Source organism: Megalops cyprinoides, chromosome 17 (assembly GCF_013368585.1).
Source record: "Megalops cyprinoides isolate fMegCyp1 chromosome 17, fMegCyp1.pri, whole genome shotgun sequence".
Lineage (NCBI taxonomy): Eukaryota > Metazoa > Chordata > Actinopteri > Elopiformes > Megalopidae > Megalops > Megalops cyprinoides.
Genome location: NC_050599.1, coordinates 19,533,304 through 19,555,894, shown reverse-complemented (window position 1 = coordinate 19,555,894; position 22,591 = coordinate 19,533,304). Strand labels below are relative to the sequence as shown.

The following is a 22,591-nucleotide window of genomic DNA, read 5'->3' as shown; positions in this document are numbered from 1 at the left end:
AGCCCCTAATATTCATTTGCAGAAATGTAGCATGTAGCACATACAGAAAGATCCTTAGAGCTCTTTCCATTTGCCCTGTTTCTAACCACAGATTTCATTCCATTACAATACATTCACTTAGCAGACGCTTATTCAGAGCAACATCCAGCGCAAAAGAAAAGAAGTGTATCCATTCAAGCTGAATTAGCAAGAGTGTCAGATCAGGCTAACAACGCTCGCAGGCCAGTGAGTGTTGGCATAACACTATTCAAGCCCTACCACAAGTTACCTTGATAACACAATGTAAGCCAAATATACTACCATACATCAACCACTAGATCACAGAATCCAAAACACGTTGCGATATTACACGTAAAACAAACAGCAAGTACTACAGGTAGCAGCTGTTGGGGGTGGGGATTGAGGTGGAACCGAGATGCAATCTGAAGTGGTGGGTCCTCTTACCATAGTAATGCACTTATTTGTAAATCGCTCTGTGTAAGAGCGTCTGCTAAATGAGGTAATGTAATGTGTCGTAAAATGGCCAGTGATTCCGCTGTTCTGGCTCCCCGTGGTCGTGTCTGAGAGGAACGACGCTGCAGAAAAGAGGAGTCGCCTCACACCAGAGGTTCCACCGAGATTTGAACTCGGATCACTGGATTCAAAGTCCAGAGTGCTAACCATTACACCATGGAACCCTCCCATCGGAGTATTCCCACGCAAATAACTTCTCCTCTTCATAATTTATTCTGAGGTTTCTTCAAGATGTCCCCAGGTTTTCATTGACTTTAGAACCTATAAACTGATTACGCAGTGATCATAAAACTCTTTTGACCAGCAGAGACCATGCTCGATTTTTGTTCAGCATATTGATCCCTTTAGTATTTTCTCATAACATTTGAAAGAAAAAATGCATGAAAGACAAATATAAATCATTAGTACTTTGCACCCTTTGCTTGTCCACATCCGTATTACACCAGATGTCAGATCAATGACATCAATAGTAAGCGTGAACAAAGGAAACAAAACACACTGCACCGCATAAACTTACTTCGCTTTAATACTTAATATTAGTATCTTTTACACGTGGTTACAATTTCACTCTGAAGTGGTTGGTATGCGAGCAGACCCATTGCTACCATTTGATGATCTGCTGTTTATTCACGTTTACACTTTTTGAATAAAGATCTGGAAACAAACAAATTAACAACATTTGACATTTTGCATGCATACAATTTAAAGTTTTAATGTATTAAAGTGAATCAAGATCGTGTAGTGTGTGCGCTTTCATAAATGAAATTGATCGAAGACAGTCTCAGATATAAATTCATTCAATTGCTTCAATGATACAGAAATGCATCACTTCTTATCTTTACAATAAAACGGATCTGCGGCGTTCTGTATTCCACCTTTTTTTCAAAGATGCATGTGGGCCATGCTGTTTCCAACTACAGTAACCTCACGTAACTGAGAACGGCATCCACTATTCTGTGTTTCGATATTCGGAGTTTGACGTGTTCTGCCTGATCATCCCCCGCGTCTCAGACGACTCTTCGTTTGGCTGCTCCTGTCTGGGACGGGACTGCGCGGGTCGGCTACACGCGGGTCATACATTGTTAGTAAGCCAGCTGGGTAGTTACTTGCTGAAACATATTTGTAGCTGCAGTAACTAACTCCAAACTAAACAGCAATGGCAGATTCACAAGACGACAAGCTCTACAAAGCCGAATATGCCAAAAGTGGACGGGCATCTTGCAAAAAATGCAAAGAAAATATTGCAAAAGATTCCCTGCGTATGGCAATAATGGTGCAGGTAGGGAGTGGAATCTTGCCTTATTTCAGTGAACGCAGTGCAGCAGAATTCCTTCGGGTTTAGGAAATTCATTTAGTGCAACCTGAAGCTTTTGCTAATTTCAGATGTTGCGTTTTAAGTTTATGGTTAATTCTGAATTTCATGAATTGCGCATGTTTCCTGGGTATTCACAGGCCTTGTTGATGAAGCGTTTAAACGGCTAGCCAGCTAGCAAGATGAATGGGGTTTTGATTTCCTTGTGAGCAAGTCGCGCATTCCTTGTTAGCTTGCTTTGCTAGCTAATGATGCACAGCTTGCTAATCATGCATCGTCTCAAACAACGACAAATCTGGCCTCCTAGCTAGGCACTTAGCTCGTTAACGTTTGCGTGATTTAGTTCAATTTCTCGATGAATTTGTTAGACTCGGGCATGTTGCTAGCTAGTTGTTAACAGTTAGAATTGACGATGTTGAGATCTGGGGACGTTTTCACTCGCTTTAAACTGAAACCCAGACTTTTGGAAAGAAACTGTGTCAAAGCCCGTCTAGACAGCTACGCAAGAAAGCTATCTAGCGAGCCTGTGTAGCGTCGTCAGTATGATTGGTAGCAAACTAGATTATTATCAAGCAATTTTCGACAAGACATCAAAATTAAAATTTCATGCTAATGAGGTAGTAAATGAAATTAATTGTATAAAATTAAATAAAGCTAATTAAGTTATGATTCATTCCACTGGCAATTGTCCACACTGCGTTACAAAGTAACAGCGGTTACAGGGAAAGTTACATACCTTCATTGTAATAGTAGAAAGTATATAGTAATCAGAATAAATTAGTTTACTATCGATCTTTAGTCAGCATGATAACTAGCTAGATTATTAGCAATCAAGAGTTTTGTGAAAGGCATCAATATTTAGTCTTCATGCTAATTAGGTTCCTTCTGTTTATAGATATAAAATCAGCGATGTAGAAACCACTAATCATATACTAATGAGGGTGTATCGTGCTTCCTGCAAACAGCGTTGCTTGGTGTCCCTGTGTGGGCAATTGCCAGTGGAATGAATTATTTAATGAATTTTTACTACTTGAGTTAGTTAGGTGTCTTCTGCTTTTGTCAAGGATGATGTTGTGTGATAGGTGGTGTTTACACCAATTAGAAATACCATGATGAAAGTATGATCGGGACAATGGTACTAAATTACATGTGCTGATGATAAATTATTTGAAGTTATAACCCATTGTAATGAAATACAACTGTGCATTAACGTGGTGAAAACTCACCCTTACACTGATAAATCAGTGTCAGTCATTCTACTGCTAAGTGGGCTGTGACAAGCAGTGGTCTGTTACAGGAGTTTTCAGAAGTTATGATGGCCTATACGCTCGATTAAAATTACAATATCAGCTGAAACCCAAATATGTGTGTGTGTGTGTGTGTTGACAGACACACAAGATGAATACCATACTTGTGCAGTATAGCAGCCACCCCTGTCTCCACCCTGTGATCCGGAAGCAGGGACTGTGAAACGTTATGGCTGTTAGTTCGCTAGTATGGAGTGTGTAAAGATGTGTACACACGGGCAGGAAGCATCGCAGAGCTGAGGTTGAAATTTATCAACTTTTTTGACTGCTCTGTTTCATGGCAGCTGGCCAGCATAGCCCACTGCATGATAGCGAGAGGTATCAAGTTTCTTTGTGCATCTTGGCTTTGATTTTTCATGATTAACTGCATGAACTGTTTGCTGATTGGTTAGAATTGTAAAATGGGTGTTTTCAAATGCTTTCCACAGACTCCATTAAGACCCCTGTCGCCATCCCCCGACACTGCTTTTTCTTTATGTACCTAGGGATTTGTTTGGGACGCTTCAGTGTTAAATTCTTCTAGTGATGTTGTAGCTGTTCTTGGAGTAGTGTTTGGCTGAAATATTTACTCCTGACCGTTAAAACACGCTAACACCCCCACTGGCCTTAATTGGATGTCATGGTAAACTATGCTGAAATATTGATGTATCGTGGATTTTTTTGTATTTAATAATCTGACAAAATGAAATTGCCATATCAAAATGGAATAACTTGACATATGTTGAACAAAACATTGCAGATAGTGGAATATTGTTCAGTTATCTAGAGTGATCTTGGAATGTGCCAAGTACTGTTTATAAAGATTATTTCTGTCAGGGTTGCATTTAAGCAATTGTATGCAGCCCCTTTGTTTTAAATGACAGAATGTGCAGCATATGGAAACAAGAATTATTTTCATTTTGTACTCTCAGTTCTGATGGCTCAGATGGATCATTCTGATTGTCCTTAAATTTCCATTATAATAGTGAAATTCAATTTGAATGTAGTCAACAGGCTTCTAAATACTTAGAGTGGAATCATTTAGCTATTGGACCTTAATGTTGTGCATCGATAGTGGTAACTAAGTGAGAGCTCAATTTTCAGCCCCGCCGAAAACATACTGATTTTAATAGTATCTGGTGATCAGAATAAGGTCAGAGGCCAAGCACCTCTTTTGGCTCTCCCTTTAGATCATTTTTATGCAGTTTCACCTGAAGAATCTCAGGTCTTTTAAAGTGCTGGCAGAAACTCATAGCATTGACCTAGCCAACAGCTAATTCTGAGGCTGAAAAAAAGATTGCACTATTACCATAGGTTCATCTAGTGTTTCATACAATAGTTGCACACCCGCCATTCTTTGGTTGGCATATAATGATCCATGTATAGTTGGACACAGCAGAACATTACGGTGTGCAGAGAGGCATTTTGATCAGCCTGGCACTGATGACGGTTGGTATGTTGTCGCTGCTCTCGCCATTCGCCAGTCTCCCATGTTCGACGGTAAAGTCCCGCAGTGGCACCACTTCTCCTGCTTCTGGCAACGGGCCTCTGTGCAGTCCACCGCCGACATCTCCGGCTTCTCCGACCTGCGCTGGGGCGACCAGGAGAAGGTGAAGAAGGCCATGGAGAGCGGGGGCTCCGCAGCAGGTAAACCGGCTTGTGATTTTCAGGGAGTTTTTTTCATTTCAACTAGGGCTGTCAGACTTTTTAAACCATTGGTTGTGATTAATATTGCAATTTAAAAATCTAGATGCATGTCAATTTTAGTAAAATGTTTAAAAGCACTGTAATCACATTTTAAGTGAACATGTTTCAAACAATGTAATAAAGATCATTGTAAGCATTATTGTTAGGTAATTACTTAAAAAAAAAAAAGAAAAAAATGCTGTGAAATTGTGTGGTTCTTGTTTTTTGGATAGTATGCCTTTATGTCATGAACAGACAGTAAACACGGTGTATACTTTTCAAGACAAATAATTTGTAATTTCCTCAGTGTTTTACAAAGTTCAGTCACAGTTTACGTTGGTACCTTTAGCTTGAATCTGGTATTAAAAAAAACTGGGAATTACAGAAAAAACAGTTTGGAAACAAGTCATTTTAAAATTAATGTTGCATTTTGCAGTTTTGTACCATACTGGAGTTATCATCTGTGCTTATTTACAAATACATGATAGAGGGTTTACAGAGAGAATTCAAGGGGTTAGGTTTGTAGCATACATGAAATATATTTAAGTTTAACAAGTTTAAGAGTCTAACATGTTGAATGGAATGTTTCTAAAGCAACAGCAAAACTATGCTTAGATACAGTATAATAATACATTTACATTGCACTTTTTTAGCCATTGCTCTGTGCCAAGGAAACTTGCATAACATTGAAATGTAGTTGTTATCCAGAGCCTCTGAGAAGACTCTGGATGCTTGTAAGAACTTGTGGAGTTTCTCTGCTTCCAGCAGCTGTACGTTGGAAGGTTCAGTAAATGTGCTTTTGTTAGCAGGAAAAGGTGGACAGAAGGGAGCAGCAAAAGGAGAGAAGACATTGAATGACTTTGCAGTGGAATATGCAAAATCCAACCGGAGCACCTGCAAGGGGTGTGACCAGAAAATAGAAAAGGTACTTTCTGTAGAAAATCCAGATCTCTCATTTTATTAGATTCTGTCCAAGCTCAGGACACTGTGTAGACCCTAAAATCTATATGGTCTATAACCTATATACATCAGTAAACTTGTTTTAGTGAACAGGCATGCATTTATTATTATTGTTGTTGTTGTTATTATTATTATTATTATTATTAGTATATTTTTAAGATTAAGAATGTCGAAAGCTACAGTTATCATTTTTGTTTCATTATGTTCTATGGAAATATTCCAGACTTGATTTCACAGTCCATTTGATTTGCCCTAAAGTTATGTTTGTCCTGTTTAAACCTGTTCAGGGCTGTTTGGCCTGTTCATTTTTAGGTGTCTCAGCACAGTAATGTACCTTGGTCAAGGACAAGGTATCAGGCGTCCCTTGCAGTATTTCAACTCAATGTCCCAAATCATCACCCCCTAACTTCTGCTCTTTGAGCATCCGACCTGCAGAGGTGTGCACAGCGTCCTCACGGCCGTCTCCCCCCCGTCTCCCCCCCCCCCCGTCCTCCAGGACCAGATTCGCGTGTCGAAGAAGGCGGTGGATAAAGAGAAGCCGCAGCTGGGCCTGATCGACCGCTGGTATCACACGGCCTGCTTCGTGAGCCGGCGGGAGGAGTTGGCCTTCAAGCCCGAGTACAGCGCCGCTCAGCTCAAGGGCTTTAGCACCCTGCGGGCCGAGGACAAGGAAGAGCTGAAGCAGAGGCTTCCGGTGATTAAGAGCGAAGGGTGAGTCCGACCGAGAGCAACTCTGAGGTGCGCTGGACTCTCAGGGTTACCGGCATACCAGCTGTAGAGCGGAGGGCAAAGACGTGACTGAGTACCTTCCAGTGCTTGGGAATCGTTTTGCTTTCATTATGGACGTATTTATGTGGTCTGCCTATTACTATGATGAAGCGTCTTTCTTCAGCTGCCAAAAATATTCTACAGTTGTCTTTTCGAACATGGTACTGCCTGTGGTTGTGCTTCGGATGTAATTGATATGATAGGCAACGTATTTGTTTTCAGTAACATGACCACTGTGTAATGCAACAGTTCTCAGAGTGTTATTTTTGTTTTCATAAGTCTAATTTATGGGGGTTTTTAGTTACATTTTGTCTCATGGGATGAACTTTCTCCCTCATGTACTCATAGTCCTCTAGTTTTACAGGCCCTAATTGATAGTAGTGGAGCTACCTGTGTTGGACTGCAGGTTAGCCTCTCTATCCTAGATATGCTCCCTGACTTGTGAAAACACTCCTTAAACTTCTTCTGAGTCTGCCATCTTCTGCAGCTCTCCTGGGCCTCAGATTTATCCTCAAGTATTGCTCCTGTTGGCTAGTGATTAGTGAACGGCCCCACAGGGTCAACAGTAGTGGTGCACATGCTCAGTGGTTATGAGTGTCACGAGTCCATGAGAACATGGCAGATTCTGTCAGGATCTGTGTGTGGCAGTGCCACCATCGTCCGTGCCGTCGTCGGCCTCCGCGGAGACCCGGCAGCAGAGGAAGATGGCCTTGAAGGAGCGGCGGAAGGCCTTCATCTTGTAGGCGTAGAGGAAGGGGTTGACGGCCGAGTTGGCGTGGGAGAGGATGATGGCGGCCAGCAGGAGCGGCAGGGGCACGGTGCACCGCGGGCACAGCAGCAGGAAGCAGTTGATGACGTGCAGCGGGATCCAGCAGACGGTGAAGAGGAAGAGCACGAGGAAGAGCGAGGTGGCTGTCTTCATCTCCCGCCGCATGCTGGCCGCCCGCTTGGCCTGGGCCTCGCCCTGCGCCCGCTCGGCCGCGATGCGCCGCACCTGCCGCTTCACCGTCACGAAGATCTGCGCGTAGATCAGGAACATGACCACCAGGGGCGTCAGCACGCAGGCGAAGAAGTTGAAGTAGACCATGTAGGTCATGTCCACCACGAAGACGAAGAAGCAGTAGCCGGACTCGGGCGGCGTCTTGTACCAGCCCATGAGCGGCACCAGGCCGATGAGGAAGGCCAGCACCCAGGTGACCAGGATAACCAGCACGGCGTTGCGCGGCGTCATGAGGGTGTGGTAGCGGAAGGGAAGGAAGATGGCGAGGTAGCGCTCCACCGCCACGGCCAGCAGGCTGAAGATGGAGCTCTGAGTGAGCATGATGAGCACGGAGAGCATCAGCAGGCACAGATACAGGTTGTGACGCGGGATGCCCATGTCCGTCATGATGGCGCAGGGGATGGCCAGGCCACCCACGCAGATGTCGGCCACCGCCAGGGACACCAGGAAGTAGTTGGTGACGGTGCGGAGCCGCTTGTTGATGCCCACGGCCAGGCACACCAGCAGGTTGCCCACCGTGGAGAGGGCTGCAATGACCAGCTCGGCCGCCATGTAGGGCACGTTGAGGGAGACCACCAGGTCGCTGGACGAGGCGGGTGACGCGCTCGCATCGCTGAAGTTGTAAGAGCTGTTCATCCTTTCAACTCTCCAGAGCGGCGCTCGGGGAAGCTGGTGTGTAGTCTCTACAACAGAACAGCAGAATTACTGTAGTGGGTCTCCTGCATGAACAGAGAAAAGAGCTGAACGCTGGGTGTGTTCAAATAACTGAAGAGATCAGTGCACATGGAAGAGGTCTTGCAGACCTCTGATGGTTGTTTCTCTTGGTGGTTTGTGGAGGAACCTGAGTTATCACATGTACTTAAAATATTGTCCTTTATTGTAGTGTATGGTACATTATTACATGTTGTTTTTTTGTCTACAAGGTACTCTTATCCAGAGGTTACTGTGAATGTTTTTTCCAGTTATAGCTTTGTATGAGAATGTTGAACTCAAATGTACACCTCTAGCATTTCCCAAAAATCATATTATCAAGGTCACAGAGACTCAATTTTTTTCAGTTGCAGATTTTCTTGTTTGTGCATTTATAATTCTTCTTTAACGTATTCACATGCGTGTTCACTCTGAATGATGACACCCATCTCTCCTTGAATGATCTCTGTCCCTCTGGATATGTGCCTGCACGAGTGCATTCAGAGTGAAAGGCATCTAGATAAGAGCATGAACTGCCGTGACAGTTTTATTTGATTGAGGTGATAATGGAGCCAGTCAAGCAGCAGCTATAGGTGAATAGCTCACACTGTCCTGTCCGTCTGTACACATCTCCACTAGAAAAGGCCATGGAAACAAAAGACTAGTATTTGCTGAAGCAGCGTAGATTCTCATGTTAAAGGACCACTACACCCAGAACTGCTAAGTTGCTCCTTGCCTCTTTAGAGACTCGGTTCTGTTATCGTCAAAAGAAATTACTTTATGAATGTGGAGATGAATATGGGCAGCGTAGTCTTGATGTGGTCAGTCACATTTTGTTATTACATCTACAGCATGACTATTAGGGGTTATCATAAGCAGTCTGTATTGTGAATACCACTGTAGTTTATTGTGCGGTGGACTATCATTTCAGATGTATCATGAACATAACTTTTCTAGATGATTGTTCAGCTTTGCCTGGAAGGGTACACATGTTAAAAATTACTGTGTAGTTTCAAGGACTCAAAGACTGTAAGAATTTAAAATTATGAAATTACAGCATTTCTAGGCTGTGGACCTTGGAACCGTCACACGGCTTCTTTTGTCCTGTTGAATGAGCGCTCGCTCTTTCTTTTAAACTGAATATATTTCCTTCCCATTTCTCTTATTTGCCTTAAGTCTACAGCACAGAGCTCTGAGTGAGAGCCTCTGACAGCTTAACAAGCAGCATGCCTTTCAAAATCTGCTCATAGCTACAGAAAAAAAATCAATTGTACGCACCTGGGCAGTGTTGCCGATGGTGACTGTATAATTTCATATTATATCACAGCTGCATTTCTTGTGCAAAACCGAGTGTCTGAATCGCTTGTACTCACCAAAGCAGAGACCCCACAGAGACCTGCGCTGGAAGAACGCAGAAGCTGTTCTGTGCGCTATCGGGAGAGACCTCCAAAGAAACACGATGTGTGTGTTTGCCCACGTCCGTGAAAAATGTATCAATATTGATTTTAAGTCATGCTGCCTGTTGGAAAATATCTCCTCCCTTAAATGACTTTTTTTTTTTTTTTTCTTTCTGTGGCTTTTTTTCTTGGCAGCGGCCCCCGTCAATGCAGGGACCTGACTTTTGCAAAGGCGGTTTTATAGACATTTTCCAGGTCTGATTTTAGCGGTCGAGGTCTCCTTTGACAAGAGTTCCCCCCTCCTGGGCTGGGGTGACCCTCGCAGTGCATTAATGACCTGTCGGGGGACAATAAGGGGATGTCACCGGACAGAGGAGCCGCAGAGAGGGCTTATTAATTTGTGCCACCGAGGAGGGAATAACACGTTAATTAACCCTGTGATGATGGAAATTGTCTGCGTGTGTTTGTCTGCAGAGGACTGTGGGTTCTAATTAATTCCACTGGTAAATGAAGACCAGCATTGTTTTCACAAGCTGAATGAAGCCTACACACTATTGATGCACCCAGCGGCAAATCTGTACTGCCTTTATGAGTCTCTTTATCTGGTAAAAGGAGGTGATACGCAGTCAGCGAATCACCAAAAGCTGGCTTGCGGTCTGCAGACAAAATGCTTGTGTGAAAGCAGAGTGTGTTTATTCCCACTCTGAATGAATTCAGTCAGTTTTATTTGTTTACATCATAGTTCTATATGTGTCCCCTTTAGCAGCGCTCACTTTTCTCAGCTTTATTCTCATCCTGGGCTAGTTAATCAAAATTGATACTGTGTAGCACAGCATTAATACTAGTGCCAGTTTCAGTGTTTAACACCCAGAAGTCTTTGGCCCTAATAGATCTGGATGTCTGTCAAAGGAGCATTGTGTTTTGAACTGTTGCTTGTCAAAGCCTTCTTTGTTCTCACAGTTTTGTTTTGAGGTTTGAGGTTTACTGTAACATGCAGGAATCTTGGATTTGAACATTCCAAAATTCAGATTTTTTCCTGAGTTTAGAATGGTTTTTTTTTTTTTTTTTTAAATAAGGCAATGGCAGAATATGAGAGTCTGTTTGGTGTGTTTAAATGATGCGCTTTGGACAGCTGTTTTTTCAGTCTCTGAAGACTCTCTCCACTTGTGGAATCTTGAAACTTGAGTTGGAAGTAGCTGTTCACAGAAAAAATGTTGTGTGCACATAGTCTACGTAATGCATATGTTCTGTAGTAACAAGCTTGTGTGTACTGTTTTCTGTCAGAAAGAGAAAGACGGATGAAGTCGATGGTGAGACAGCCAAGAAGCAGAAGAAGGAAGAGAAGGAGGAGAAGCAATTGGAGATGCAGATGAAGGTTTGAAGATGCTTTGAATTTAAAATGTTCCACTGCCGATGAGGGTGCTTCAGTCACTCTGTAAATGTGAGTCTGTCTGTCCATCCCCACAGGAGCAGAACCAGCTCATCTGGAGTATCAAGGACAAGTTGAAGAACTCCTGCTCTCCCAATGACATGAAAGAGCTGCTCATCGCTAACGGGCAGGAGGTGCCCTCAGGCGAATCAAATGTGAGTCTGGCCAGCTGAAACTCCGCAAAGTGATGGTTCTGCTGGAGATCTGTATGGTTTGGGCATGATGTATTGAACTATAAAGCCTTAGCATTGTCCTTAGTATTGTCCTTACTACTGAATATCAGAAAATATTACCTTACACAAGAGCTGGGCAGTTGCTGAAATGCACAAAAAAGTTGTTTTTGGAAAACAAAAGAGTGTTAAGTTTGTTCACAGTAGAGGACAAACTGTTTTGTACCATTAAGGCTAAATTGTTTAGTGTTTAGGTTACATTAGACCCCTAGTATTTGTATGTACATTCATGACTCGTTAAAAATCTCACAGTGCTTTTTAGGTTGGATATCTGAGTATTGAGCAACTCTCTGCTTGTTGTGTGCGTGTGCGTGTGTGTGTGCGCACCCGTGGGCCTATGTGTGTGTTTCACAGATCTTGGACAGTCTGGCGGATTGCATGGCCTTTGGAGCCCTCAAGCCCTGCGAGGAGTGCCAGGGCCAGCTGGTGTTCAAGAGTGACGCATATTACTGCAATGGGAACATCTCCGCCTGGACCAAGTGCGTGTTCAAGACACAGAAGCCTGACCGCAAGGACTGGGTCACCCCCAAGGTGGGTCCCTCAGTGTCCCTGCAGAGAGATACTTCACATGAAATGTGCTCAGTGAGACATGTTGTTTAGATGTTCAGTGCCCTCGGGTACTTGGATAACAAGTGTTGAAAAACAAATATCCCAGTACAGTGAATGTATACAACCGCAGGTGATACCCAACACAACATGGGGTGGACGGAAGCGGTCTATGGTCATGACTTGAAGCTGTCCTAATGCAGGTTATAGAATGTTCTTATAGATTGTTTCTGTAAGAACTGAGTGTAGCTTAATGGAAAGAGCAGTCTCACATAAAGCACCGTTCTTACAGTGAAAGCTACACTTGCTACAAGTTAGCCTTGCCTTAAAGTCATCACATTTAGTGAGCTTCTCTCTGTTAAAGCGGGCCTGAAGAACTCATTAAAGTAATTGGATGAATATTAAACCAGTATTGCTCGGGACTGAAATGATAAAAATGGCTATTATAGTGGAAGGGAACTGCTCTTCATCCCACACAATTGTTATTCTGTTATGAGTACAGCTATTTTTCTGTAGGGTGTTATTTCAGATTCTTTATTCTCTTTTTAATGCTCTATCCTATCTTGTTTCTTATTCGTTATTGAATTCTGTCACCTCCTTTGTATCTGCCTGTTGAGAAGAATTCTGTTTTGTCTTAGTTGTTTTATTGCTTTGTTATCTGTTGTATTAAATCAGTAATTTAAATATTACTGGGTTTAAAAAACTGCAGTCACTTCTCTGTATTGTCTTTTGCAAAGCACTCTGTTTAAGACGTATTCCCCCCACCCCTCCACAGGAGTTCCACGAGCTCCCCTTCCTCAAGAAGTTCAAGTTCAAGCGCCAGGACAGGGTGTTCCCCAAAGAGCCAGCTGCACCCGCTCCAAAGACCACCGCTTCCCCCTCTGCCAGTGTCTCCAGCGCCCCTGCCAAATCCACCCCTAATGCCGTGCCGGCAGGTGAGACATGCTCTGTATGAGCCTAGCAAACAGTACCATTAAAGCCTCCACCTTTAGCTGTATAATATCATCCCAGCGGCAACTTGCATAGATGACGCTTTACATCATCCACTGTCCTTGGCTGTATTTACTGAAGCAATTCAGCAATATCCATACTGAAGAGAACCACAGCAGTGCCCCACCCAATATTTGCACCTGTCACACAGCTACAAGTAATGCCTGTGTCCCGCTGCAACAATCTGTATTTGTCCTGTGGATCCAGGACACGTCCCATACCCTCACAAAGTAAACATACAGCGTTTCACTAATGAGCATCAGTGGACATTTTGAGAGTTAGACTAACAGTATGCTTTAGTATCAGTATCATATGTACTGCTGCTTAAGTGAGGCAAGTGGAGGACAAGCCTCACCGTGTTTTTCTCTTTTTTTTTGCTGCTTTTCTGGCTCTGTAGTGAAGTAACGCCTTTTCTTTAAATGGCTGGTTAGCTGGAAGGACAGGACAGATGATGTGTCGTGAGATGGTGTTCTGAAAGTCCCATGGTGACCCTCTCGTGCAGACAAGCCCCTGACTGGGATGAAGCTCCTGGCTGTGGGGAAACTGGTAAAGAATAAGGACGAGCTGAAGGCTGCTGTGGAGGAGCTGGGAGGGAAGATCACTGGAACAGTCAGCAAAGCCTCCCTCTGCATCAGTACTAAGAGTGAGTAATAGTCAGTATAGCCGCTCTCTGTATCAGTACTTAGAATGAAAAATGGGACAGATGTCCCTGCTATGTTTTAAAGCACAAAAAGTATGGGTATGGGTACTCTGACATGTCTGTGCGGTTTGTGTGCTCTTCAGAGGAGGTGGAGAAGCTGAGCAAAAAGATGGAGGAGGTGAAAGAAGTCGGGGTGCGCGTGGTGTCGGAGGACTTCCTGACCGAAGTAAAGACCCCTGGAAAGGCCCTGCAGGAGCTGGTCTCCCTCCATGCCATTTCTCCCTGGGGAGCGGAGGTCAAACTAGAAACGCCAGCCTCCACCACACCCGCAAAGTCCAGCGGAGCTGTGGCTGGGAAGAGCACGGGCAGAGTAAAGGAGGAGGAAGGTAGGAAGCAGGGCGAGTAAAAGCAAGCAGTTAGTAGCACTAGTGTAGACGAGTAGAGTAATGTAGGGAGTAATGCTGATGTGAAAGGGAAGAGTAAGCAGAGATTAGAGCTCGTAATGAAGCAAAAAGTAACACTGGCATTAGTGTTTTGGCAGATAACGGGAACGTCAGAACTGTCATTAATTTAGAGACGGGGAGGAAGATGTGGAGTAGTGTTCCATTTGAGAAGTGGAAGAGAGAGTTGCAGTCATGACGAATGAAGAAGGCGGTGTTGTGTTCCTTTGAGATAATGATGAGAGGACTGAGACAAAGATTATTAAGAAAATCATACCAATGTGACACTGTTGTCCTATTGAAGGTGGCAGCAAAGCCAAGAAGATGAAACTGACGGTTAAAGGAGGAGCCGCTGTGGACCCAGATTCTGGTGAGTGTGTAAGACCGAATTATACTTATATCAGGCCTATGCTGTGCTGTGGTCTTTGGAGCAGTAAAAAGGTGTTTCTCGAAGGTTCCATCACTGAAATTACAGTATTTTACCTGTGATAACACTTATGAGACTGAAATCTGTCTTGATTATTCAGGTCTAGAGAACTGCGCTCACGTCCTGGATCAGAACGGAAAGATATTCAGTGCCACCCTGGGTCTGGTGGACATCGTAAGAGGGACCAATTCCTACTACAAACTGCAGCTTCTGGAGGACGATGTTCAGAAGCGGTGAGAGCTGTTGCATCAAGGAATTAAGCTGCTTCACCTCAGTCACTCAAAGCATCAAAAGGCAAACACTCAGAGGGTGCATAAAAGGTGTATTGATCCAAGCATATAAGGAATCAATCAGAGATTCTACTAAATAGCCTCCTGCAATATCCTATCATTTTCAGTTGAATTTAATTCATTTAGGTGGCTCTCAAACGAATGTACAAACCAGCACTACAGGGTTACCCGAGGAGTGTCACCCATTATGTCAAAAACCAGTTCAGTCTCCTGATATTAGGGGTGTAGTTTGTCTTCATAAGATTATATCTCTGAGACTCAGTGGTCCTTTCTCACCTTTCTGTGCTTCAGATACTGGGTGTTTAGGTCCTGGGGCCGAGTGGGCACCACCATTGGAGGAAACAAGCTGGACAAGTTCTACGACAAGAACTCAGCCATGGACAACTTCCGCAACCTGTATGAGGAGAAGACCGGGAACTCCTGGACCTCCACTAATTTCACCAAGTACCCCAACAAGTTCTACCCTCTGGAGATAGACTATGGACAGGTACTGCACTTTAAGAGCATTACTAGCCTTACTATTATTCTTATTATTTGTTTTGGTGTTAGTATTGCCCTTATCCAGGGTTTCTTACATTGTACAAAAGGGTAATATATACAAAGTTCTTTATTTGCTTATTTAAAATTATCTTGAATTGATCATGGTGTGAATCTGACATTAACTCAATCAGTGTGAGACATTTCATGGAGTGTGTTGCATCACATGAAATAATCCTGTGCTCTGGAAGAGCTACCAGTGTTAAATCGTAGATATAGTCTAAATGTATACTCTGAACTGTAGAGATTAATGTGGGGGTTGAGTGGGTGCATCGCCTGACTGTGTGGTGCTGTTGGCCGTCAGGATGAGGAGGCAGTGAAGAAGCTGACGGCTAATGCAGGCACCAAGTCCCAGCTTGCGAAGCCCGTGCAGGAGCTGATCAGGATGATCTTCGACGTGGAGAGCATGAAGAAGGCCATGGTGGAGTTTGAGGTGGGGACAGACACCTGTCAGTAGTTGCTCACGCTGTAGAGGAGACGCTAATTACTGATAACTGCGCAATGGCAGTTTATGCTACTGAAATTGGACAGATAATGGAGGAGAGACGTGTTTGAATCTATCATTGTTAGATTAATGGTAACACAATCAATAAAATGGACATTTTTGGCGTCTATTTTTTTTCACACCGATTTGCCATGCTGCTGACAGCAATGAGTACTTTACGGTCTGTTATAAGTGTGTGTCTCTCTTCACAGATTGACCTCCAGAAGATGCCCCTGGGAAAGCTGAGCAAGAGGCAGATCCAGAGCGCCTACTCCATTCTGAGCGAGGTCCAGCAGGTCAGTGTACGAGAGCGCCCCCACGGTTAACACAAACGCTGAGCGCGCGAGCAGCGAGCCGCTCCTGACCAGGCAAACCGGCAACGGAAATGCTTTCTCCTCCCCCCCCTGCAGGCCGTGTCAGACAGCGCCTCAGAGGCTCAGATCCTGGACCTGTCCAACCGCTTCTACACGCTGATCCCGCACGACTTCGGGATGAAGAAGCCGCCTCTGCTGAGCAACCTGGACTACATTCAGGTGAGGAAGGAGACCAGCGGCCGTATGCTAAAGTGAAATGTTCGGGTATCTGGGTGCTGTGATGGGAACAAAGAGCCCGGTGATTTCACCTACCAGTAAAGCTTGCAGAGTGAGAGCTTAAGGTGCTCGTTTTCAATGCAGAATCTGAGCCTAATCAGTTCTACCATCATTATACAGTGTGTACTGTACAGTGATGGTAGGACAGTAAGCACTGTACACTGATGTTTCCTTGTCTGTGGTATTTGTAAATAATTTAGGTTTTTTAACTTTATGCTTTATGCTTTATGTTTCATTAGCAAAATAGCCCTGAAGAAAGCATTAGGTTTTTCCTGTTAACTGGTATAACAGTTCTCCCTATTTTAAGCTCAAAATAAAATCTCTCAGGTGTCTAAAGGGTTGCTAAAACAGAAACGCAGTAGTGTGTTGGGTCTCTGAAAAGTTCAGCTTTGAGTGAAATAAAAAAAAAAAAAATCCCCCCAAAAAACACTGAATGTCCTTTCCTCGTCATGTTCCAGGCCAAAGTTCAGATGTTGGATAACCTTCTGGATATCGAGGTAGCCTATAGCCTCCTGCGAGGTGGAGCAGAAGACAATAAGAAGGACCCCATTGACCTCAACTATGAGAAGCTCAAGACCCTGATTGATGTAAGTCTTTTGACAGGGCACATTTTATTTGGATGATGTATATTTTTGTCTCAGACATATTTCTACATGTTTTATCTCTTTCAGAAGACCCTCTGTAAGATTTATCATGTATGTCTTCATTGTTCAGGTTGTTGACAAAACATCCAAGGAAGCCCAGATCATTCTGGAATATGTCAAGAACACGCATGCTGCTACTCACAATACCTACACACTTGAAGTAGAGGAGGTAAGATCCTTTCCTAAAACCATGAGAATGGCCCAACACTAAACAGCATGCAGACCAATTTAGTTTGCTTAGTAGTGCTGTAGTTTTTTCTTGATTTCAGCTGGAAGGAATAACTATAAGTCAAACAATAATACTTTTGTTCAAGCTCAAAAGGAATTTAAACCTGTAGAAGCATCTTTCACTAGGCCTATTTCTTTGGTGTTTGCAGATCTTTAAGGTGACGAGGGAAGGGGAGTACCAGCGCTACCGTCCCTTCCAGGACCTGCCCAATCGCCAGTTGCTCTGGCACGGTTCTCGCACCACCAACTACGCTGGCATTCTGTCTCAGGGCCTGCGCATTGCACCCCCCGAGGCTCCTGTGGTGAGTTTCCCCAAACAAAAGCGCCCTCTGCTGTTTGGGAGATGGAAGAGCAGTTTCAGCAAGACTGCTTGGACTAAGCCACTTGCATTATTTTGCCAGGGAACACAGGTGGTGGACTGCAACATTGATATATGATTTCAGCATACTTGATATAGAGCTTAAAATAGAGGTGCTATATATAGATTAATATATGTATATTCCCTTGCGATAGTAGTAAAGTTCAGTTGTCCATACCATAAATATTACCCCACCTTCAATGAATGGGTTGCAGAGCAAGTTTACAGTTTCAGTCTTTGCTTAGTCGTACAACACTCTTTTCTTGTGTATTAATGATATTTTATTGAAAATGATTCCAGACGGGTTACATGTTTGGCAAAGGTGTGTACTTTGCTGACATGGTATCAAAGAGTGCCAACTACTGCCACACCTCCCAGTCCGACCCTGTGGGCCTCATTCTGCTTGGAGAGGTCGCCCTCGGCAACATGTGAGTCATACTCTCAGCCACATCCCCTGATCGCTTAAAATAGATTCACGCATTCTGTGGTCCTGTGTCTTTCTCTCTCCCTTTCAAGGTTATTTTAGTCACGCGTTGTGCTGTAATGTACAAGAGACAGAAAATAGCAACTTTTCACTCATTCAGTCACTGTTTTTATAGTTGTGCTCTTTGTCCCTGGTGGGTTTGTCATATTGCACTTGCAAAATGCAGGACAGATAAAATATTGAAGGATATAAATGGCATAAGTTAGACTAAGCTGCAAAGCACTAAAACATAACATTAAAGCCTAGAACACACAGTATGACTTTACAGTCTTTAGTGAGTGTACTTCCAGCGTAGCTCACTGTTGGCAGAGATTTATCTCTGTGGAATTGTCTGTGGCAGAGATGGCATACTCCGAGGTTTTGAAATAGGGCAGTCAAAGTAAGGTATGTGTCACCACCTCAGTACGTGGCTACCTTTTCCAAGCTATACAGCGCCACCAAATCAACAGCATGTCGAATGAACACTTGTGTTCTCGCCACAGCTCAGTAAGCTCCCCATCCTTTGATTCTGTCCAAATGGTTGTGTGCCTTGGTGCTGCCATACTTTAGCAGTCGCGTTCGCTCTTCCACAGTTTTCTTACTGCTCTTCTGTTGGGGTCTTGCAGAAAATGGCTAACCTGCCGGAAACGGTTTTTGAATAGCCATTCCTTATTGGTTATTGGCAGTCTATTTCAGAAGCTGAGTGTGCAAGCTCTGACGCTCTAGGCTTTACAGATTGTTAAAACTAGACAAAAGATTTTTAAATAATTGAAATGACGACTGAACACAAAAATGACAGCGATACAGAACCAAGAGAATCTTGTTTCTATTTCATGAACAAACTGAGATGCGTAAGTTATCTTTTGTACCCTAGAAGCAAACCATATAATGGTGTTAATAATAATTGGCTATTTTTATCCTCAGGCATGAACTGAAGAAGGCATCACACATTACAAAATTACCTAAGGGTAAACACAGTGTGAAAGGTAAGGAGGAGTAGACATTTTCTAAATTATGATTTCTGTTCCATCTCTGACTAAGGAGAGGAAAAAACACAACTAAAAATTGATTTCAAGTGTATTATGTTCAAACCTAAGAACTGTCATTCTAGCAAATGATGTGTGTTACACAAACAGTAAATGTACATTTTGTTTTTTGCTTCTTCACAGGTTTGGGTCGAACTGCTCCAGACCCTAGTGCCACAGTCATGTTAGATGGCGTGCAGGTGCCTCTTGGTAGAGGCACCAACACCAATATCGACGACACAAGTCTACTCTACAACGAGTATCCTTCTCTTACATGGAAGTCCCAGCTCTCTGTACTAGAGTGTTGCTTAAAACAGGCAGTGAACACACTTTTTGATGTGCAGTGAATTCTCTTGATTTAAGTACTCACCCAAGCCAAAACATTACTGTTCTTATTCTTCTTTTGCGCTAGCTAAAACATTTGAAACGTTGGAACTGTTCTCAGTAATGCAATACAATATTTATTTCATATAAACAGATCAAAGAGTAGATTAATAATCCCTTTCTTGATGTCATAAGATTTGGTATTGCTTATGTGTTTACGACAGACAAAGTGTTCTGCAATCTGACCGTGTCTAAGTCTACGTTTCACTGTGCAGTTTTCTCTCTCTTTTTGGCTCTGTATGATATTATGTATGTGTACATGTATGTGTGTGTGTATATGTGTGTATATATATATATATATGTATGTATATATGTATATGTATATATATATAAAATTTAGAATGACAAAAATGACAACTTGTCCGGAAAGGCTAATTGGGTCATTGTTGCACCCACTGAGGTGTGAAATCCTGGCCCTGGTACGCCGTCTTGTTTTTGCTTTGTCCAAAACCCTTAATTACATAACTGGATCAATTATGAAGCTCAAAGCGGGTTGACCATATGCTCAAAGTTTTCAGCATGTCGCCATTTGGGGAGACCCAGATACTCTGCAGGATTGTGGCACTTAAGAAACGGGGCCACCTATCCATGACCTCACCAAAGCATGTACTGTCACCACTATTTGCCTTAACCCATTCCTCCTCAGGTATATTGTGTATGATGTGGCACAGGTGAACCTGAAATACCTTCTGAAGATCAAGTTCCACTACCAGACGTCCCTGTGGTGAGGCGGTTCTAGACTGACTGAAGGACCCGCTGACACCGTTGCCCTTCTGCGGCCTCAGAGCTCCCATCCCACAAAGAAGACACCCGTGGCCAAGGAGCCACAGACGTACAAGATGCAAACGTTAATTTACTTTTGGTAGTGTGAAATCTCAGCTATACAGTGCATAATACCATAGTTAATGGCCTGGAACAGAACCTGTGCACGGGAAAGATTTGTATCTCTCTTTTTAAGTTTTTGCTTCAGAAATCTAGTTAACCTTGAAAGGAGAACTATATAGATTACAGTGTCTGGGTTCAGTGTTCTGGGTGGCTTAGTTTAGCTAGCTGTTGAGAGCCAGTGTCACTAGAATCTCTGAATGCTTACGATGGGTAACGATCCATTGGGAAATGATGAAACCTGCTCTTTTTCCCTCTCAGAACCCATTGTCCTTAGCAGTTTGCAATGCTCTTAGACCTGCTCCTCTCAGACGGTTTTTCATCCCATAATCTCAATATGCAATGGCATTCAGGGTTGAAGAGAATATTGCACAGTCATAGAGGGGGGTATTAATGGGGGTATTAATACCTTTAGGTGGTACAGGTGTTTTGGCAAAGTTTAATACATGCAATTGTATTCTTGTTCCTGGCATATTTTAGATTTTGAGAGATGAGAATGAAACAAAAAACAATGCCGCCAAGAATTAACAGTTTCTTTTGCTTTGAACCGCTTTCAGCATTCAATGAAGGGCCCTTGTTTAAGAACAGCTTCACGATTTCTAAACTGAAATATACAGGTTACGCTGATATATTGTTACTAGAATTTCTAGTATAAGTGTTAAGAACTGACACATGTATGGCTATTCATGATGAACCTAAAATGAGGGGTTTCACTGGTATGTTTTTGTTTTAGTTAGCTTTCTGTCTTTATGAAGACTTACACAGTAACTAAATTGTTTCTGTTTGCAGTATTCGGTATTTCTCCTGTTTTCAAAAGAAATGTTTTTAGCATTGTGAAATTGCTCATTTCATTTATCCTGATGTTCCCTTTGTTTCTTGCACAGAATAAAGCTTTCTGTTGATCTTTTCCCCTTATATAATTTGGGGTTTCTTTTCTTGAATTTACACATATATTCTATGTTTGATGTTTGGGGAAAATATTCGGGTGTGGCTTTGAACTTCGTGTCAGATTACATTCCTCATGTTTGTCAGGGTAGAGTATTTATTTCTAATGTTTTTCTTTGCTTATTCCCTGGAGAATTCAGGCAACACACTAATAAAATAATGCTCATGGTTGTCCCACTGGCATATGCCATTTTAGGCAGTAAAGTGCAGATCAAAGTCATAAGTGCTCTCACGTACACTGTCAGAATCATTTTGGCTTCCATTTGCTCCCAGAATGTGAATGCTGGGGCTAATATGAAACCCTGAATCCTTGTTCTCACATGGAGGCATGGATTGATATATCTTGTACCATTCACGTTCTGGGCAAGAAGTACTGTAGTGAACACAGGTACATTTAAGATCCTCGAATAATCTGTCTGAAAAAAGATCTGTATCTGTTGAACATACTCCTATTACACTTTCCCCAATATCACCCAGTGCTGTTGCGATCATACCTGCTGTGAGCACTGCTTGTAAGAGCTCTGTTGTACAACTTTTCCGCATCACTCTGAGACCTGGCATTTAGCAAAGTGGTATTGTGGCTGCTGTGTGGATGAAAGAACAGGGTTCAGTTCCCTGCTGTGTTCCTTAAATTTCCTCAAAAACCCTGCATGCATCACTGGTGTCAGTAAGGGGATATACCCATGTGAGTCAGAAGTGCGATGATGACCTCAGATAAAGGGAAGGTCATTGCAGGAGTCATGTGTCCAGAATATGCCGCTATTAAGAGCAGTGTAATCGGATGATGCTGCCTGCTTTTGGTAAAATGCTAATGTTGCTGCAGTGTGGAGTGGAAACCAGTGATTAGTTCTTCAAATCCCCTGTTCACTACTGTCTAGCATTTTGTGTCACAATAAAAGTGCAGCTGTTAGAATCTTTGCTAGTATAATTTTGAGCACCTATTATGTCATTCCCGTTATAAATAAACTCATTAAAGGTCTGGATATTGGTAATTGCACACCAATTAGACTAAGTGAGGTTAGTTCTTGAAATTGAACACAGGCTGTTGTAATGTTAGCATCATGCAAACCTACGCATAAAAAAAGCTTACATGAAGTATAATTTGGCTGCAAGTCCTCTATTTTGGAGTTTTGGAGGCCCCAGGTTTTTTTTTTCCTCTCAACAAAATGCCTGAGTTTACATCAAGGGCTACAAATGGACAGCATGAATGTGGAATAGAGCTAATTTCTGTTTTTTCACTATAGTGATACATCCAAAAGTAGGTTAGAATTCTGATACCATATGAAAAAGCTCGCGCTGTTTTAGACAGTTCAAGCCAAGGCTTGGCACAGCTGTACAATAATTATACTATATGTGGATTGTTCATTTGTTTCACTTTTACTTTGACAAAGTTTGGTTTCCAGAATGCCTTTCAGCAGCGCAGTCATTAGATTCCATGTGGCTAAGT

At 42.9% G+C, this 22,591-nt stretch overlaps 2 protein-coding genes and 1 non-coding gene across 4 annotated transcripts; 1 reads left to right on the top strand and 2 right to left on the bottom strand.

Moving 5' to 3' along the window:
• Nucleotides 1-605: 605 nt before the first annotated feature.
• On the bottom strand, nt 606-677 carry trnaq-uug. Its single transcript has one exon. It is a non-coding gene; the product is annotated as a tRNA-Gln (tRNA).
• An 893-nt stretch (nt 678-1,570) lies between these two features.
• Nucleotides 1,571-20,874, top strand: parp1 (poly (ADP-ribose) polymerase 1). Of its 2 annotated transcripts, none has more exons than XM_036550527.1 (23): nt 1,571-1,792; nt 4,596-4,758; nt 5,607-5,722; nt 6,254-6,468; nt 10,897-10,987; nt 11,080-11,196; nt 11,626-11,802; nt 12,593-12,752; nt 13,310-13,450; nt 13,591-13,833; nt 14,192-14,257; nt 14,415-14,547; nt 14,896-15,091; nt 15,446-15,574; nt 15,838-15,921; nt 16,036-16,158; nt 16,674-16,802; nt 16,930-17,028; nt 17,237-17,389; nt 17,746-17,873; nt 18,833-18,894; nt 19,078-19,192; nt 19,964-20,874. In XM_036550527.1, exons 1-23 carry the CDS (start codon nt 1,670-1,672, stop codon nt 20,043-20,045), a joined length of 3,045 nt encoding a protein of 1,014 aa, XP_036406420.1. In that variant the 5' UTR covers nt 1,571-1,669; the 3' UTR covers nt 20,046-20,874. The 2 variants fall into 2 exon arrangements, with proteins under 2 accessions (XP_036406420.1, XP_036406419.1); XM_036550526.1 differs by having other exon boundaries at nt 5,604-5,722.
• On the bottom strand, nt 7,154-8,098 carry LOC118791933 (adenosine receptor A2a-like). The gene has a single exon (XM_036549496.1). The coding sequence runs from the start codon at nt 8,075-8,077 to the stop codon at nt 7,154-7,156; it is 924 nt and encodes a 307-aa protein (XP_036405389.1). The 5' UTR covers nt 8,078-8,098.
• Nucleotides 20,875-22,591: the final 1,717 nt, after the last annotated feature.

What these genes read in the sequence shown, in the direction of transcription:
- LOC118791933 (XM_036549496.1), bottom strand. Translation starts at nt 8,077, where the DNA reads ATGGCGGCCGAGCTGGTCATTGCAGCCCTCTCCACGGTGGGCAACCTG.
- parp1 (XM_036550526.1), top strand. Translation starts at nt 1,670, where the DNA reads ATGGCAGATTCACAAGACGACAAGCTCTACAAAGCCGAATATGCCAAA. An exon ending in GTATGGCAATAATGGTGCAG is followed by an intron (nt 1,793 to 4,595) that starts GTAGGGAGTGGA and finishes GCCATTCGCCAG; the next exon opens with TCTCCCATGTTCGACGGTAA. An exon ending in GCAACCTGGACTACATTCAG is followed by an intron (nt 16,159 to 16,673) that starts GTGAGGAAGGAG and finishes GTCATGTTCCAG; the next exon opens with GCCAAAGTTCAGATGTTGGA.